Consider the following 17,975-nt stretch of genomic DNA (forward strand, 5'->3'; position numbering starts at 1 on the left):
GCAGCTCGGCTGGACTTGATAACACTCTTCGGGGTGGGGAGTTAATTCGTGTAAATACGTCCATGAACTGAGGTTACCCACAATCTTGTCCCTGAGGAAAAGAGCCCATACACGGGCATGAACCAGGATAAATCTCCTATGTAATCTCCAAATCCACTTTTCAATTACAGCCTCTTTGAGAAGGAGGTATGAGTCAGGAGCCAAAGCCCGACCACCTACAAGCAGAGGCACTGACATTGGAGAAAAAGAAGAAAGGGAAAAAAATATGAGAGAAATATGAGAGAAGGGATTTGGGAACAATGAAAGCACCCCCTTAATCTAACTGAAGTGAGAGGGAAATCTTGAGAATAAAGCTTATTACCGAGAGAACTAGGATGCAGAGCCACAGGAGACAGAGGACCAAGTAGGTACCAAAAAAATCAAACCACCTAATCTAAGGAAGTAAAAGGTATGTTCAGTTTCCCTCCCACCTCCTCGACCCTGGTTCCAAGTCCCCAGGCTTAGCAGGTGCAGGCAGGACTTCTCTGTCTTCCCTGGCCTGGCATGGAGCTGGAGGCTAGAACTTGAAGAGGAAGGGAAGTTAGCACACTTTAGTGGAAATCAGGAAGTTCTGGAACAACCATGAAGACAAAACTTGCTCTCACTGGGGGCTATGCTGGATACAGAGTGACAGTCTGCCACCTCCAAACCATCTCCCTGAAACGGAGACTCTGAAAGCCACATTCTCCTTCCTGGCCTGGCTCCCTGTGGTCCTACCAAGAGGAGATGCTAGAGTCCAAAATGCTCTTTCCAGCTTTTCCTGATAACCAGCATTGCCACAGTGCACCAGGCCCTGCTTCCAGCCTTCTTCAAGCATTCCCACAGCAGGGCATTCCTCTCTTCTGCTCACTACAGCTCAAGCGGGAGGCCATGTCAACTGAGTGGCCTGCAGCTGTGACTACTGACGGGTTACACAATTTGGAAGGAAAGCCTCAGTCTGGCAGTGCTCCCCCCTCAGAGATCTGGGTCCCAGCTTCACGGAACCTCTCTGCCTCAAGCTCTTCCAATGTGATAACCTCCATCTCTTGCCTTGGTTGCTCAGGACCTAGAGGTGCCAGAAAAGGACCTTTCCACATCATATCCTATTTAAAAAAGAAGAATAAATACTTAGAAACGTAATGCAAAATTACTTCCAAGGCAAACCAATCAGAATTAACAACTCAGTAGAAACCCTCAAGGTCGAGAGAGCATGAAATGATGTACTTCAAATTCAGAAACAAAAGATGGTTTTTAAGAGAAAAGTTAATAGCTATAAGTGCCATTTTTTTTAAAAAAAAGTTCATTCCTCAGGATCACCACCCAAAAATCAGAGCAATCTCATATCTAAAATAGTAATGGAACAGTATACTTCAAGAGCTTAAAAAAATAGGATCAGGTCTAATTCCAAATTAGTAGACAGAAAGAATAAAGAGCAGAGCAGAAGTTAATGAGATAAAGACTGAAAGCACAATACAAAATAACAATGAAATAAAGAACTTTTTGTTGAAAAAAAATCAAGATAGACAAAAATCTCAGTCAAATTAACTGAAAAGGAGTTCCAAGACCCAAATTAATAAAATTAGAAACAAAAGGGGATTTTAACATATACCATTAAAATCCAGATATTCATTAGAGATTATTTTGAAAACCTAAATTTCTATATATTAGAAAAATCTAGAACAACACATTAAAAGATCATAGTCTACAATCGAGTTAGTTTCTTTCTAGAGATGTAATGATTGCTCAGCACATGCAAAAACAATAAATGTAATATAACACATAGACAGAATTAACAAAAATCATCTCAACAGATACAGCAAAGCCTCTGTCAAAATTCAGCATGACTTCATTGTAAAAAGGACCAAGGAAACTAGAAATAGATGAATCATACCTCAACATAATAAAGGCTATGTATAATAAACTCGTAGCCAACATTATGCCAAATAGAGTAAAATCGGAAAGCATGTCCTCTAAAATTAAAATGTCATCTCTCACCACTCATCAAATATAGCTAGAATTCTTAGCCAGAGAGAAAAGTCAAGAAAAAAGTAAAAGGGGGGGGAGGGAAAAAACAGGAAAGAAAGAAGTTTAAGGTATCGCTATTTACAACATATGATTTTTATTTTTTAAAAATCTACTGGAAAACTTGTAGATCTGATAAACACTTTTGGCAAAGTATCAGGATACAAAAGTCAGTAGGTGTTCAGCACTTTTTCCAAGGGCCTGCCAAGGAAACATGAAATAGGACAAGACAAACAGCTTCTCATCATTAATTTGACCTTGGTTCTGATTTAGTACAGTCTGTCACTCTTGAAGAGGAGAAAGGGGAAACTGAAGAGGCTATAACATCTGTCTCTTATCTAATCAAACCCTTAAAAACTACAAGACTTCTCCCTCTTGCAATCTAGAACTGAATCTAAAACCAGTCCCTAACACAGTAGAGAAGGAGGAGGTTTATGATTTTTGTTTTTCCCTGTGCTGTAGACTGAACCCAGGCAGGGCTTTGTGGATGCTAATTGGTACACTACCACCACTGAGCTACATCCCTAACTCCAACTGAACAGTTTTAATGCCCTCATATCAGGGCAATACACATCAAACCCACCTTGGTTTCTGTCTTCTGCAAGCTAAGCGAAAGGAAAGGTGGACAGAGACAGGCAGGCTGACCCCCTCTATTCAGTGGTTTAAGCAATCACATCTTTGAATACTTCTAAGAGCCTGGAAAGGCTAAAATGTAAATATGGTTTAATTTATTAATGATAATCCACGTTACTCATGTTACATCATGATTGTCTCAAAGGTCAGTGAAGGATGAGGAGCCTTAGCAAGAAAAGAGGCAGTAAGACTCAAGGGCAGGGCTTAGAACCAAGAGCTGGAGTTTGAAAATAAACATCACTCATTTCACAGCTGTACCCAGAACCACCCTCAGCAGGAAAACTTACTTCTGTATTCTAGAGAAAAGCAGTACCAAAGGCCTCACCAATTTTAGTGAGTAGTAACTCCATTTTCTAGTTAAAAGCATGTGGCACACTTGCCTTTCCCAGAGGGAGTATGACACTTTCTCTGGTATCAAGACATTTCATTTCTGATTCATTTTCAGGTCCTATTTTTCATCTGAAAAATTGGTAGAATGTGGTATAATATTTCATAAGCGTGAAATCATTTTAATCATAATCTCAAATACCATCTTATGAAGAAGATCTTAGGCGTTTTAAAGCACAAGAACCTTCCCTAAGAAGTGTGAAAAGTTTATTAACCTTTTTTGGACCTGGTATAAAAAAAAAACCAAATTGGGCATTTAATTGGAATTCAGTCTGTGTCTGGCAGCAGAGACTGAAGTGCTGTTACCCATGAACAGGTGTTCAAGGAGACAGATGTGTCAAGGTTAAAGTCACCCAGGAGAATCAACATCATCTCCCAGACTAAGATCACAGGCTTATGGGACTCTGACTCAGATCTCTGGTCACTAAATCCATAAAAGCATTTGCAGAAACAAGAGTTATTGAAGAGAGACTGAACCGTGGTAACTCAAATTCCTCCCACTTTCAACATTGAGGAAATTGTTGAAGATATATCCTTAGTTGAAAGTTTAAAACATGATTCACTCCTGCCCAGTAAGCTAGTGTTTAGTGATAGGGCAAGAAAAGAAAATGGAATATATATACATATATATATATATATATTCATGGTGTATATATGCACCTATCTATTGATTTGGGATTCATATTACATGAACGTATTCATGTAACATATATAGGTGTGTATATATTCATTTTCCACATACATTTTACAGCTGGACAGTTTCTGAGTGTCCATTAATCCCACTTCTAGCCTGCTTCCTGTGAACTGCCTTTCTCAGATTGAATGTCTCTATCGACCCAGAGTCTGTAGGTAATTATACACCTTTTCACACTCATCCTGTAGCTGTTTTCTAAATGAGCCAGAAAGACCAGAGGCTCCATAACCATAAATAAGTTGTAACCTCCTTGTAGGTCAGAGTTCCAGCAGGTAGATGCCCTGGACACAGATCTACTGTGTGTTCTAGGGCTGTTCCTTAGGGCTGGTGTGCTTTCATCTACCTGTCTTTGTTATCAGTGGTGTACTCTCTGCATACCTATTTAAAACGAAGCATGTACAGCATACCTCTTCAGTCATTTCACACTAATTTTCATTCGACCAATGACTACCACTTTCAGTAAAAGAAATCTCAAAGTTAACACATCAAATTTGTAAACTACTATTTGTTCCTTCCCCAGAAGCACACAGTAATCAAGAACTTTTGGAGGGCTGGGAATGTGGCCTAGTGGTAGAGTGCTTGCCTAGCATTCACAAAGCCCTGGGTTCAAATGCTCAGTCCTATATAAACAGAAAAAGCCGGAAGTGGTGCTGAGGCTCAAGTGGTAGAGTGCTAGCCTTGACCAAAAGAAGCTCAGGGACAGTGCCCAGGTCCTGATTTTAAGACCAGGACTGACACACACACCACAAAAAAAAAGTTTTCATCCTTATATTTGCTTAGCTTCTTGGTTGTTCAAAATAGCTATCTCAAGGGACCTAAAGGTTTCAAAGGTTAAAAAGAAAATACAGATGACAAATATTAGCAGCCAACAACTCCAATTAACATTTCCTAACTCACCCTGACTACAACTTGTCTGATCATTCAGAAAGTTCTCATTTGCCTTCCAGAACAAACATATTTATATGACAAAGACACGATGTATTTTTTACTTACTCATCAGGAAAAATGTTCTAAATATAGAGCTATTCTTATTAGAGCTCATGTAAGAAGCAGAAAAACTGCCTGGCTTTGTTTTTTGTTGTTGTTTTTTTTCCTAGATTTCGAGTGCCAGTAAAGAGGCTAACCTTGTTTTGATTTGTGAAGAGTACAAATTTAATATGGAAGCCTCCGAGCATGCATGTAAAGCTAGTGATCTATTTTTATCCCTCATGATAATCTTTTGGAATAGGTGTATTAATTGACAATATTTACTATAATTCTCTACATGAAAATGTAATCACTTAATTTTCTTCACAGTGTTTTATAGTGCCTGTTGCTCCTTAAGGTAGGTCCAATTAACTCTACCAAACTTTTTGTAAGATTTCTGACTGAACTCATGTGTTACCATGGACTTGTTTGGGCCTATGCTTAATCTCATTCATCTGTTCACAAGTTTCAAACTTCTTTGGACAGTTGTCTTCCCGTCTCCTCTTTCGGTTGAGTCCCTTGGCCACCACTGGTCCCTTTCCTTTCTTCCGAATGTATCTCTGGGGAATATGAGTAACATTCACTTCAAAGGAAAGCTTTTCAACTTCTCTTTGACACAGGCAATGAATAGATCAAGTGCTAAGCTGAGATCTCCCTGCCCACCCTGATTAACTGTTCTCTTTTCCAGCAGTGTGAGGTGGCGTGTCAGCCTCTACCTCAGTGTCTCCAAACAGGAGGCAGAGCCTACCAGCCCCTACCCTCCCCACAGGGCTCTTTCCCAAAGGACGGATTTCTCATTTACTCAAAAAAACTCTTCTCTTTGGAGTTCTGCCTCAGTTATACAAACCCCCAAAGCCCTAGAGATTTTAACTATGTCCCACAATCTTTAGGTCCCCTTTATTAGATTCCCCCATTATTAGATCCCCTTGACTTTTCTTAGGGAAATACTAGTTTACCAGCCAAGTAATTAGTGGAGCTATCTGATTGGCTTTGGTGGGGGTGGCATATGACCCAGGCCTGGCCAATGAGAATCTGACATTGTCCTGGCTTGCTAACTCATTCTGAGAAGGTGCTGGCCCTTTTCTAACAGGTGAGAGCCTGGCTCTAGGATTGCTGATGAAACTACTGGGAAGAGGAGCTATTTTTTCCCCCACAGGCTCACTAAGGTGGCGCAATAAGGACTGCCCATCTCTGTCAGTAGAGAGGAGCGGGGGAGAAGGAAGCTGCCCAAGAAGGAAGCCCAGATAGAAAATCAGAGATACGGAGTTTCTTCCTCTCACTTGGCCACCTGGATCCAGCTGGGACCAAAGCCACCCCCCTGGGGCTTTTCCACTACAAGAGCCAAAAATTCCTTTTTGTTTGTGAAGACCAAATAAAGCTGGTTTTTGCCATTTCCAAACAAACATATTGCAACACGGCCTATTGGTGCCAAATAACTAAAATTCACTGAGATAAAATAAAAGCAGAGTTGACTTTTGCTGGTTTGTAAGGCAGGTTTGTAACGGTCATCACCTGAAATTTACTTCTGTTTTGTTCTCTGGTGTTGCATTGCAATTTAAAGAGGCAGGGAGAGGGTAAAGGGGCCCACCCCAACAGGCTCATGGTTCTGAGGGCAACTAAATCCCAAGACATTGCCCAGGGTTTCAGTGTGTCTAAAGTCAGCCTTCCAACTACTATTTTAATCTCCCCTCACCACACACACACACACACACACACACACACACACACACACACACACACACACACACACACACCTCTACCCAGCTCCCAGCCTTTCTAACTCTGGGTACTCTTTAATCATATTTCTTGCATTTAAGACAATAAACAGAAAAAGAAAAATCCTTCACTATACCAAGTCATCCACATAGAAAGCAGATGGATATATTACCAAAAGAAAATGTTAAAGAGGAGAAAATACTGATGATGGTTGTTTCTAGCGGTCAGATCATACCTAATTTTTCTCTACCTTAAAAAAAATTAGTATTCTGTGCTTTCCAAAGGTTTCCTGCCATTCCTTATGTAAGAAAATACATATTAACATATGCTTCCCCTTCCTGCTACCAAGTAAAACACCACGCATCACTCTCCCTGCTTCCTCGCGCACGTCTACTTCAACTCAACCATTATTCAATCCACTCTACTGAAACTACAACCCTCAAGTGGACATACAGCCATGGCTACACAGCCAGTGGCTTCTCAGATGGACCTTTGGCCCATCTGACCTCTTTGGAGCATCAGTCATCCCCTCTGCATCTGTTCTTTCCTTTTCCTTCCACATGAGTCAACTCAACACAGTTTACTAATACATCTTGTGCTTCCTAACACATCCTGAAAGCATTACCTCCATTTATTTCCAGGGCACCCACCTGCCAGCTGACCTCGCATGACCTTACTTGTTATCTCTCCCCCCCCCCCACACACACACACATCCAACCCTGGATTTTAAAAAAAGTAAATGGCTCTCCAATTACATAGGGATTCTTGACTCAATCCAGGGGATCACAGGTAATAACTGAAAGGTTACATAAGGGTAGGGCAGTGTCTGAGGAAAAGTAATGTGGTGATGACATCTGAAAATGGAAGAAAGCTGGGAGAAAAAGAGTGAGGTAAGGACTCAAGGATCACTGTAGCTAAATACTTTCCCAATAAACTCAAACCATGAAGCAATGAATGGCTACTTCTTCTGTGCCTAAAGTCCCAGAGAATCAGACTAATCCATTCTAATCTTCTCAGAATTTTTCTTTGTAATTAAAAAAATATTTCTACTTTAAATAGTGGATCCGCAGCAACCATCAAACTTCATCATTCTCCCATTTCTCAACATCTGTGCAAGTCTTTTAGAAAGTCTGGAGCCTTCTTCCCTAGGCCAGTAGGAAGTTGTACAAGTTCTGCCTGTGCACCGTGGCCTCATCCCCGCCTACTGTTCAACCACAAGGAAAACCCAAAGCATGATCCCCCCACCCCCCGCTTCACTCATGCTAGGTTGATCACTGCAGGTGTCTGCACCCCGCTCTCCCCTCAAAACCTCAACATGTGAATCATAAATCCTCTCTCTTGATGTGTAGCTCCCCCAGTCAGTCTTGACATCCCACCAATCTGGAGTAGGAAGACCGATCTCAACCTCCACAACTTAACTATGGCCTTAGACAGTGAATTCCTGGAATGTCGTTCCTGTAATCACCACAAGTAGGAATATACAAAAGACAGGCACTACAAAAATCCTGGAAAGGCTTCGGAGTACGAGGAGCCTCATGCAGGGAGAGGTCCCTTTATTAATGTCCTACTATGGCCTAAACAGCAACTCAGTGATGACTACTTGAGATGATGTCTCGGTCCAACCAAGTGTATAACACCAGGCAATTTATCAAAAAGCTTCTTTGTGGGGGCTGGGGATATGGCCTAGTGGCAAGAGTGCTTGCCTCGTATACATGAGGCCCTGGGATCAATTCCCCAGCATCACATATACAGAAAACGGCCAGAAGTGGCACTGTGGCTCAAGTGGCAGAGTGCTAGCCTTGAGTAAAAAGAAGCCAGGGACAGTGCTCAGGTCCTGAGTCCAAGCCCCAGGACTGGCCGAAAAAAAAAAGCTTCTTTGGTTAGGGCTGTAGGTGCTGGGAGGTGATGTCAACATGTGCTTGGCACTTTATAAGGCCTGGGGCTACTTCATGATGTAGCAGAGGGTGAGACAGAGCAAGCATGTCAGCTCAGGTCTCTTCCTCTTCTTATAAAGCCATGAACATGGTCATCTTTGAGGCCCCACCCACATGTCTTACCTAGTTCCAATTTCTTCCCAGAGGTTCCATCTCCAAAGAGCATCAACGAAAAAGTTTGAGGACTTTCAAATACACGAGCTTTTGGGGGGACCCAATCAAACCATTGTAATGGGTCATATGTATTCATCGGAATATCTAGTTACCAACTTTAAAACAATTTAGTGTGTATGTGGGCAAATGTCTCTCTTCTCTGTCCGGCTTGAAGATACCGAGGCATCACAAATGCTATGTGCTGAGTTCTATGACCGCTCGTTCTTACTAGAACTTTCTACACAAATTGGAGTAGAAACAGTTAAACAGGACCCTATCGTAGGACTGTGAGCTAAAGTACCAGGGCAACTGAAAGACTAAAATAGCAAGTCATAAGAATACTCTTCAAATAGAACTTACTTATAAACCAGATGATAATCTTTTGATGTGCATAAAGTATTCTCATATCGCTACAGCCATACCTACAAATCTCTAAATGACACAATTATGAAAAACAGCTTATAATATGGAAATGTGAAGTACTTACATATCTTTAGCTGCTCCTGTAGGGCCTAGATGGGAAAATAAAAGGACAGTTTCATATTAGTGTGACAATACTGCTACCCAAATGTTTAGCCCAATACTTACCTGCCCGAATATTTTAGAAAAAAATCAAAGGATTGCTTTAAAAAAAAATCTACTTCAAAAAAGGAAGATACAAGCCAGCACCGGTATAATCCTAACCAGCCTAGGCAAGGATTTTCTGTAAGACTCTTATCTCCAATAAACTACCAAAAAGCCAGGAATGGAAGTGTGGCTCACATGGTAGACAAAGCAAGTGGTGGCCAAAAGAAGTCCAGGGACAGTGCCCAGCCAGGAGAAGAAGGATGAAAGGGGATAAAAGAAAATAATAAAATTCATAATAAAACAAAATAAAAAAACAATAAAATTCAATTCTTAAGCTTTAATTCTTAGGTTTGGAACTAATTCTTCCCATTACGAACAATGCCTATAAAAGATAAAGCATGAGTTCTGAAAAAAAGGTGATCCAATCTCATCTAACAGATGAGGAAACTGACAGCTGTGGAACCGAATGTCTTCTAGGGTGGCAAACACAAGATGTACCGGAAGTCACACAACACGACAGATAGCACACAGGATGGATTCCATGAATGAGGACATCTCAATGGCACCAGCCTAGCTCCAAAAGGAAGCACAGGCATTTCTATCTTGGATCTTGCCCACCAATCCCTCATTCCTTCGTCCTACCCCCATCCCCAAATAGACCATCTCTGTCAGACAATACTCCCGCTACCCAATATAAATTTTCTGCCCTCATGTCTTCTTCCCCCATGTCTTTCTTCATCCAGAAGATACAGGTGGAATTCGTGTCTCTAAAAATCTCACTTCCCTCCTGAGTTAAATGAGGGAAGAAAGAGTATTTTGCTCAAAGACTGAAGGGAGATTTTTAAAATGTGCAAACAGCACGCAGTATGGACCACACACCACACACACACACACACACACACACACACACACACACACACACAGCACACCAAGCTATCATCCAGAGTCACATTTAACTTAGTTAGCTAATTTCCAAACCTATGAAATGAAAACTCAAATAACTACTGCACAAGCCCCAGCAGATCGAAGTCAGAGGCAGGTGCTCTACAAAGGAAGTTGTAAGTAAGAATGCATTGAAAGTGCTTTCTAAAATCGTGACAACCAGCCAGAGTCTGTGGCCCACACCTGTAATCCTAGCTACTTGGGAGGCTGAGCTCTGAGGATTGCAGTTGGAAGCCAGCCGGGGCAGAAAAGTCCATGATAATCTTATCTCCAAATAGCCACAAGAAAACTAGAAGTGGCTCAAAGTGGTAGAGTGCTAGCCTTGAGCAAAAAATCCCAGGAATAGTGTCCAGGCCCTGAGTTCAAGCCCCATGACAAAAAAAAAAAAAAAAAAAAGCAGCAACCATACTCTGAGAATATTTAGGATCGGTAAAAGTACAAACTGAAAATCTGACAGTGAAGGCAACTGAGACTATGTCTCAAGCACATTCTTTTAAGGCTTTAATATACCTGAGATTTATAGTAAACTTAACTCCTTTCTTAAGAAACTGTAACATTTCGATGAAAACAGCTATCATTAAAAGTATGAGTGTGTGTATATACATATATAGAAAGAGAGAGCACTTTTGGAATCTAAGATCATTTCAACTAAAATCATAATGAAAAAATTAACATAAGGAAAACTGGCAGCCCAGAGTGTTTTGACAGAAAAAAAAATGTAAAAGATATTTGCCACTATACATCTGTAAAAAAAAAAAAAAAGAACAATTAATTTCAGAGTCAAAAGAAGCATAATCTGGAAGAAAGTCTAGGAAGAAAATATTACCCATTACTGATTCTCATCCTCCTGGAGAAGGACAGAGAATAGTTTTAGGATTCGTAGTGGTCAGGCTAACACTCAGAGGGGTCAGAAACTTCAATCTTCCACCTCTTACACAAGGAAGAAAGTCATTGTGACATTTAATGGGGGCCATAGTACAGGCCCCACACAGAACAGTGGACAGAAGTCATCACCCACTCACATCTCAGGGAGGGTAGCAGGCTATGCGGGTAGGAACCGCATGCAATTGGAAGGCAGAAGACAAGTCAGGTCCTGGCTGCTCCAGTGTCTGCCTGACAGTCACTAAATCATTTTGCTTTGGTGTCTAATAAATGGGGACATAGTGGACAAAGGCAGCTAGGAAGAAAAGGCACAATAATGTGTGTGAAATGAGTTTATAAATGGCAATGCGTTGAGCAATCAGAACTTGTTTTAATCAGCTGCTGGGAAGTCGTCGTTGCTTCACCTTGATTGCACCTAGCTAAGGGCACCATCAAAGCCTCTCCCTGCTGGGCACCCCATTTACCAGCCCAGCGGGCTCCACCTTCCAAATGGAAGTGGACAGATCATTTTTTCTGTTCTAAAACATCTTACACTGGAAAGGGCACAGTCTATTTAACAGCCGCAATGGCGGAGGAGGGTGAAGTCACAGACATCTCAGCAAGTACATATATAATCTGTACTTTCTTTTTAGAGCAAAGCACTGGTGGCTCATTCCTGTAATCCTAGCTACTGAGGAGCCTAAGATCCAGAGGACTATAGTTCAAAGCCAACCCAGGAAGAAAAAATTTGCTAGACTCTATCTCCAAATAACCCAGCAAAAAAGCAGGGCTGGAGGTGTGGCTCAAGTGAAAGGAAGCCATCCAGGCTCAGAGCCAGGCTCTGAGTTCAAACACCAATAGCAACTCCCTCTGTCCCCGCCCCCCCCAAAAAGCTCTTCATTTTCAAAAAGGGAAGAAAATGTGTGTCACAGAAGACAGCATGATGGCTAATGAGAAGCTCATACCAGGGCAGGAAGACTGACTCATCAACATGTAGGGTCCCACAGTAAAACTATTAATTTTTAATGTTTAGACACCCTAGGCCAAAGTCAAGGTTTGGCCAAATTTAAGATCTGAGAATCAAGGTTCACAGTCAGCCTGGGCAGAAAAATCGGAGAGATTCTTAACTCCAATTAGCCAGGAAAAAGCTAGGAGTGGAGGCATAACTAAAGGTTGGGAGAATGCCAACCTTAAGGCAAAAAGCTATCCAAGAGCATGAGTCCCTGAGTTCAAGACCAGTACCAACACAAAGAAAGGAAAAGAAGGCAGGCAGGCAGGAAGGAAGGAAGGAAGGAAGGAAGGAAGGAAGGAAGGAAGGAAGGAAGGAAGGAAGGAAGGAAAAGTGAAAGAAGGAAAGAGAAAGAGAGACCCTAGCCCAAACTATCAGAGTACATAAACATACAAAATAGGAAGAATAAGTCTGCTTGTCCTGCAAAAGTATAAAATTACAAAACGATCAGAAACAGGAAAGTTATTATCCTCACTATATTCTAATCAAACTTCACTTAATTATAATTAACAAGATCAGGATGCCTAATGACTAGATAATTCATGCAAAAAATATATTAACCAAAACTATTCAGTGATAAAAATCTCATCTACTTGAAACTGCATTCATGAGTCATGTAATACCATTTATTACGCAAATATTTAGAGTGGTGCATCTACTTCTTTCCAGGCCCCAGGGATGATGTTCCAGCTCTGTTAATAGCACTTCATTTCCTGCCAACTGGCTCTTTACTGTTTAAGCACAGTCTTAATATAATGGACCTTAGAACTAAAGGTTGAGGAAAGGAACGTATGTTTCATATGGAAAGCAATAAAAAATGGAATATTAGGAATTGCATGGGTAAAAAATATGTAGTAACTGGATTGCAAAGCTGATAAATGATCATTATAATGTTATCTTCCTAGCACAAAAAGAGAGGAGCAAGGTCTGCTCTCAGAAGAAAAAAAACTATTTCATTCTAGGCCCAAGAAATAACATTTCCAGCCAGGCACCAGTGGCTCACTGTAATCCTATCTACTCAGGAGGCTGAGCTCTGAGGCTCAAGGTTCAAAGTCCCTGAGAGACTCTTATCTCCAATTAACCACCAGAAAACCAGAAGTGGTACTGTGGCTCAAAGTGGTAGAGTACTAGCTTTGAGCAAAAAGGGCTCAGGGATAGCACCCAGGTCCTGAGTTCAAGCCCCACAACTTAAAAGGAAGGGAAGAAGGGAAGGGGGAAGGAGAGGGAGGGAGGGAGGAGGATGGAGGGAGAGGAAAGAAAGAAAGGGGGTGGAGAAAGAACTAACTCTAACACTGCAACATTGTGACTGTTCCTGGTGTTATTTCATTTCATCCTAAGCATATTTAACTTTACAGTATACTCTTGAGATGATTTTATTATTTTATTCATGGCTCTCTAAGTCAAAAGTCTCCGTTACATAAAATGGTACAGCAAGTCCAATTTATCCAAATAGTCAGAAAACTTCATCAAAAACTGAGCTGTCATAGAAACAGATTTGATCTTTTCCCTCGGTTCTTGGCTCAGAGCTCCTGAAAACCCTTGGAATTCCCTGGGTGGGTGCCTTCTGTTAGTGAGGGGACTCTTGCCAAGCCCCCAGGTAGACGGGGTCTGCTCCCATTGCCCTATGTATGCCTTCCCCAGCTCCCAGGGCGGCGGGCACTCCTTAGCTGTGGCTGTGGCCACGTCACTCATTACTCCGTGCATCTCTGCACCATCTTCACCTCTCTGTCCCTCAGAAGAACATTTATCATCCAATTAAGGAGCCAATCAGACCATCCAGTACCATCTCCTCATCTCAAAATCCTGCAAAGACCCTGTGCCCAAATAAGGTTACATGTATATATTTCAAGGACAGCACACAGACACTATTCAGAAACCTACACCACTTTTTCCCTTCTTTCTTGTTTTGGTCCACTTTGTGTTGCTTTGCTTCATTTGGTTTTATTTGAGATGGCGTCTATGTCAGCTCACTGGTCTAGAACTCATAATGTTCCTGTCTCTGGAGTGATGGGATTATATGCCCATCTAGCTACAATCGCTTAACTTTGCCTTCCCCTTTCTCAAAGAGAGAGAGAGAGAGAGAGAGAGAGAGAGAGAGAGAGAGAGAGAGAGAGAGAGAGAGAGAGAGAGATCAATCCACCAGGCACCAGTGACTTGAGCCTGTAGTTACAGTTATTAAGAAGTGAGATCTGGGGGCTGGGGATATAGCCTAGCGGCAAGAGTGCCTGCCTCGGATACACGAGGCCCTAGGTTCGATTCCCCAGCACCACATATACAGAAAACGGCCAGAAGCGGCGCTGTGGCTCAAGTGGCAGAGTGCTAGCCTTGAGCGGGAAGAAGCCAGGGACAGTGCTCAGGCCCTGAGTCCAAGGCCCAGGACTGGCCAAAAAAAAAAAAAAAAGAAGTGAGATCTGAGGGACCGAGGTTTAAAATGAGCCTGGACAGAAATCGAGACTCCATCTTCAAATAACTAGCAAAAAGCCAAGTTGGAGGCATAGCTCAGGTGATAGCATAGCAGGCAAGTAAACAAGCTGCACAATCATAGGTCCTGAGTTCAAGCACTGACACTGGAAAGAAAATAATTCCACACTGAGATATAACTCAGCATACAGTACTTGCCAAGCATGCTTTGATTCCTGGTATAAATAAATTCTTTAAATACATTGAAATATTGTAATAAGAAATTAATATTTTGAAAGGAGACTAAATTTAAAGTAACATGTTCCTTCAATAGACATCAACTTTTTATTCCTAGTGAATTACCACTAAGAATTATTTACTAATCAATTGTCTTACAGTAAGCAATTAGAAAATAAATGGCTATGCCTCTTATGGGGAATAAGAAACACATGCAGGAATCCTTTACTTTTTAGTTGTTCTATAAAAGAGAAATGTCCCCTGAGAACTGTATAAACACAACTATAGAAAAATAAACAAAGTTCTCTTCAATTCTGAGTTTGCTAGGAGCTCTCTGACCTGTAATAGTTCCAAAACTAGGTCATGCTCTCAACTTGCCCAAACGAAGTAGAACAAAAGCTCATTAGTTCATCCAAAGCAAAAGTTTATTTTTAAGAAGCCAGTCTTTAAAAATAAAAATGTGGAACCGTAAGTCATTTCTTCAAATAGCGGAAAAATTCAGGTCAACATACCCTAGCAATAGAAAACCATGTCAATGAATTGAAATGTGGACGCTTTCTCTTTATTTAAAAATGTCCTTGTTAAGTGGTCATACTTCAGGTTGGTAAAAATTAATATAGGATAAGAAGCACATTGCAAGGAGACACACCAATACTTCCCTGCCCCAGGATGATGTAAGCTATGCCTGTGTGCTTTACACTTGGCTCATGGTAGAATTAGATAAATCACATGATACACCTTCAGGAACTACTCACAAGTATCCCTTTGAGTGCTGGGGAGCTGAAGGAAGTAAATGACTGGCGAACGTCCTCATTCTGCCTAACGGAGGCACCCATACCTCCTTATTTGCTCCACTTCTGAGGTTGTAAAGCCAGTAGTATATGGGTCATCTCCATTCCTTCAGTGAGAAGCAACCTCCATTCCATTCATGGGGCTTTTAACATCCTACTTCATTTTTTGTATCACCATTTCCACCTCCATCCCACAACTGCAGTTCTTCCTAGGGGCGGGGGACTCCAGAGACTCAGTACCACAACAGCCTTACACTATGACGCTCCTGTACGCAGGCACCTTCCATGGCTCACCTTCCCTTGTGTACCAGTTACCAATGTCTTTCCCTCTAGGTTACACTCTCCGTGTAGCAATAAATGGCATGCTGGGTTCTTACAATAGATGAGGTATTGTTCTGAGCAGTTTGGATACACTAACTCATTTAATCTTAAGCGGTTTCTATTATTACTCCCTCATTTTATAGTAGAGGAAACTAAGGTATAAGCAGCTTAAACAAGTTGCCCCAGGACACACAGCAAATGAGTGGCAAAAGAAGGACTCCAATTTGGGCTTTGGCTTCGCTCTCACTTCTGAGCTGTTACTGCCTCTTTATCCTCCTCACTTCCTATCTAAACCATCCCTCCTTCCTTCCTAGCACTGGCCACCAAGAGAACTTCAAAAGGTAGCCTAGCCAGGTTTCACACTGTCTAGAAATGTGTCACATCCATATCTGCCTTTAGGACTTCAGACGGCATCACTAGAAATGTCCTCCAGCTGAAGGTGCAGCTCAGCGGTTATAAGCCCTGGGCTTAATCCCCATATACCACATGGGAACTGATGGATGAATGGATGGGCTAGAGATAATGACGGATGGATGGATGGATGGATGGATGGATGGATGGATGGATGGATGGAGCCAGAGACCTCCCTTCTACGTTCTGTTGCTTCAAATCTTGCTGATTCTTTAAAGCTATATCCAATCACATTCTCACAAGCAGCTTTCGCTTACAACTTGAAATTTCAGTTCATTCTTTCAATTGTCAGTGTGCCCACACCATTTAGTGCTTAATTTTCAATCCTGTTTGTTTTCAATACATACTCATTCACTCAACTAATTCTTTGAAGCCCCCCCCCCAACAAAAGTTTAGGGGTCAGTATAGAGACTGAGGCTACAGCTGTGTGTGAATGAAATGAGGGGTCTCGTGGGAGTTTTGTGACGAAAGGGGTAACAAATAAGACAGGACATAGAGTAGAGCAGCAGCAACTCCCCAGCAAAGAGTAACTCAAAGTGAGAAGCCAGTGTGCTTAAAGAACAGGACAGTGGCCTCCTGTCTACTCTCAGGCAAGGGGAGGAGGGAGTAATTTGAGATAAAAATGACTATTTTGATGCTCTCAATAAAATTTTACATTATTTCCCCACAAGGCTAAACATAATGGGATCACTTCAACACTATCAAACATCCACAGATGTCAATTAAAGCTGGGCCAGTGTGGCCACAGTGAAAGAGAATGCAATTATCTAGCTAATTGAGGACAAGGAAATAACTAATCTAAATAACTGGGCCTGAAAGGATGATATTAACTCTCTAGTTACATGGATAAAGGCCTCAGAATTGGGAGTAGGTGTTTGAAGCCAAGAAGGTCCATGTCAGAATTAATAAATAATTATTAAGCTCCTTAGGCTCTAACTATTAGTACATAAATAGAAGAACCATTATAGAAACAGTCTGACAAGACATTGGCCACAAAGTGATGGTCAGAGGGTTGTTTATTATATTTCTGAAAAAAAGCTACAACTATCCAATTCAAGGAAATTATCATGAGCCAAATACTTCTAAAATTACTCTGCTTAGGCAAAACAGGAGTCTGCACTGAAATAGGCTACTGCAGATATTTGAGCCCATTTGAACTTTCAAGCGATTCTTCTGATTTCCACCACAAGGACTCATTGAAGCGTCTCTATGTGACTTTATGAAAGGGCCGGGGGATATCTGGTACTTCATTAGGTCGAAATGCAAAGGCGCTCATTTGTTGGCTTTGTTAGGGGAGAATCCAAGGAAAAACAAGGACATACACCTGTCTGCAAAAACCCCCTGCCTTGAAATAAATGTGTCACTTAAAAAGCAAGACTACTGCCAGCACCGGTGGCTCACGCCTGCAATCCTAACTACTCAGGAAGCTGAGATCTGAGGATCTCAGTTCAAAGCCAGCCAGATCAGAAAAGTCCCTGTGATACTCTTATCCCCACTTAACCACTCTAAAACTGGAAGTGGTACTGTGGCTCAAATGGTAGAGCACTAGCCTAGAGCACAAAGAGGGTCGGCGACAGTGCCCAGGCCCCTGTGTTCAAGCCCCACAACCCACCAAAAACAAAACAGAACAACAACAACAAAAAAAAACCAACAAGACTACTGCTGGGCTCTAGTGGCTCATGCCTGTAATTCTAGCTGTCCAGAAGGCTCAGACTTGAGGATGGCAGTTCAAAGCCAGACTGGGCAGGAAAGTCCATGAGATTCATCCCCAATTAACCACCTAAAACCTGAAGGCAGAGCTATGGCTCAAAGTGGCAAAATGCTAGCCTTGAGCAAAAAATCCCAGGGACAGTGCCCAGGCCCTGAATGCAAGGCCCACAACAACAACAACAAAAGCCTATTTAACCTCAGTA

The 17,975-nt window shown here is 41.8% G+C and overlaps 1 protein-coding gene across 1 annotated transcript in view; it reads right to left on the reverse strand.

Annotated features, from left to right (window-relative positions):
• Nucleotides 1–17,975, reverse strand: part of C1H12orf75 (chromosome 1 C12orf75 homolog) — a 33,127-nt gene that overhangs the window by 11,036 nt on the left and 4,116 nt on the right. Inside the window, exon 2 of the mRNA XM_048349504.1 lies at nucleotides 9,011–9,035. Within this exon, the coding sequence (XP_048205461.1) occupies nucleotides 9,011–9,035 (25 nt within the window). The remainder of the gene's footprint in view (nucleotides 1–9,010; nucleotides 9,036–17,975) is intronic.

Source organism: Perognathus longimembris, chromosome 1, assembly GCF_023159225.1.
Source record: "Perognathus longimembris pacificus isolate PPM17 chromosome 1, ASM2315922v1, whole genome shotgun sequence".
NCBI lineage: Eukaryota > Metazoa > Chordata > Mammalia > Rodentia > Heteromyidae > Perognathus > Perognathus longimembris.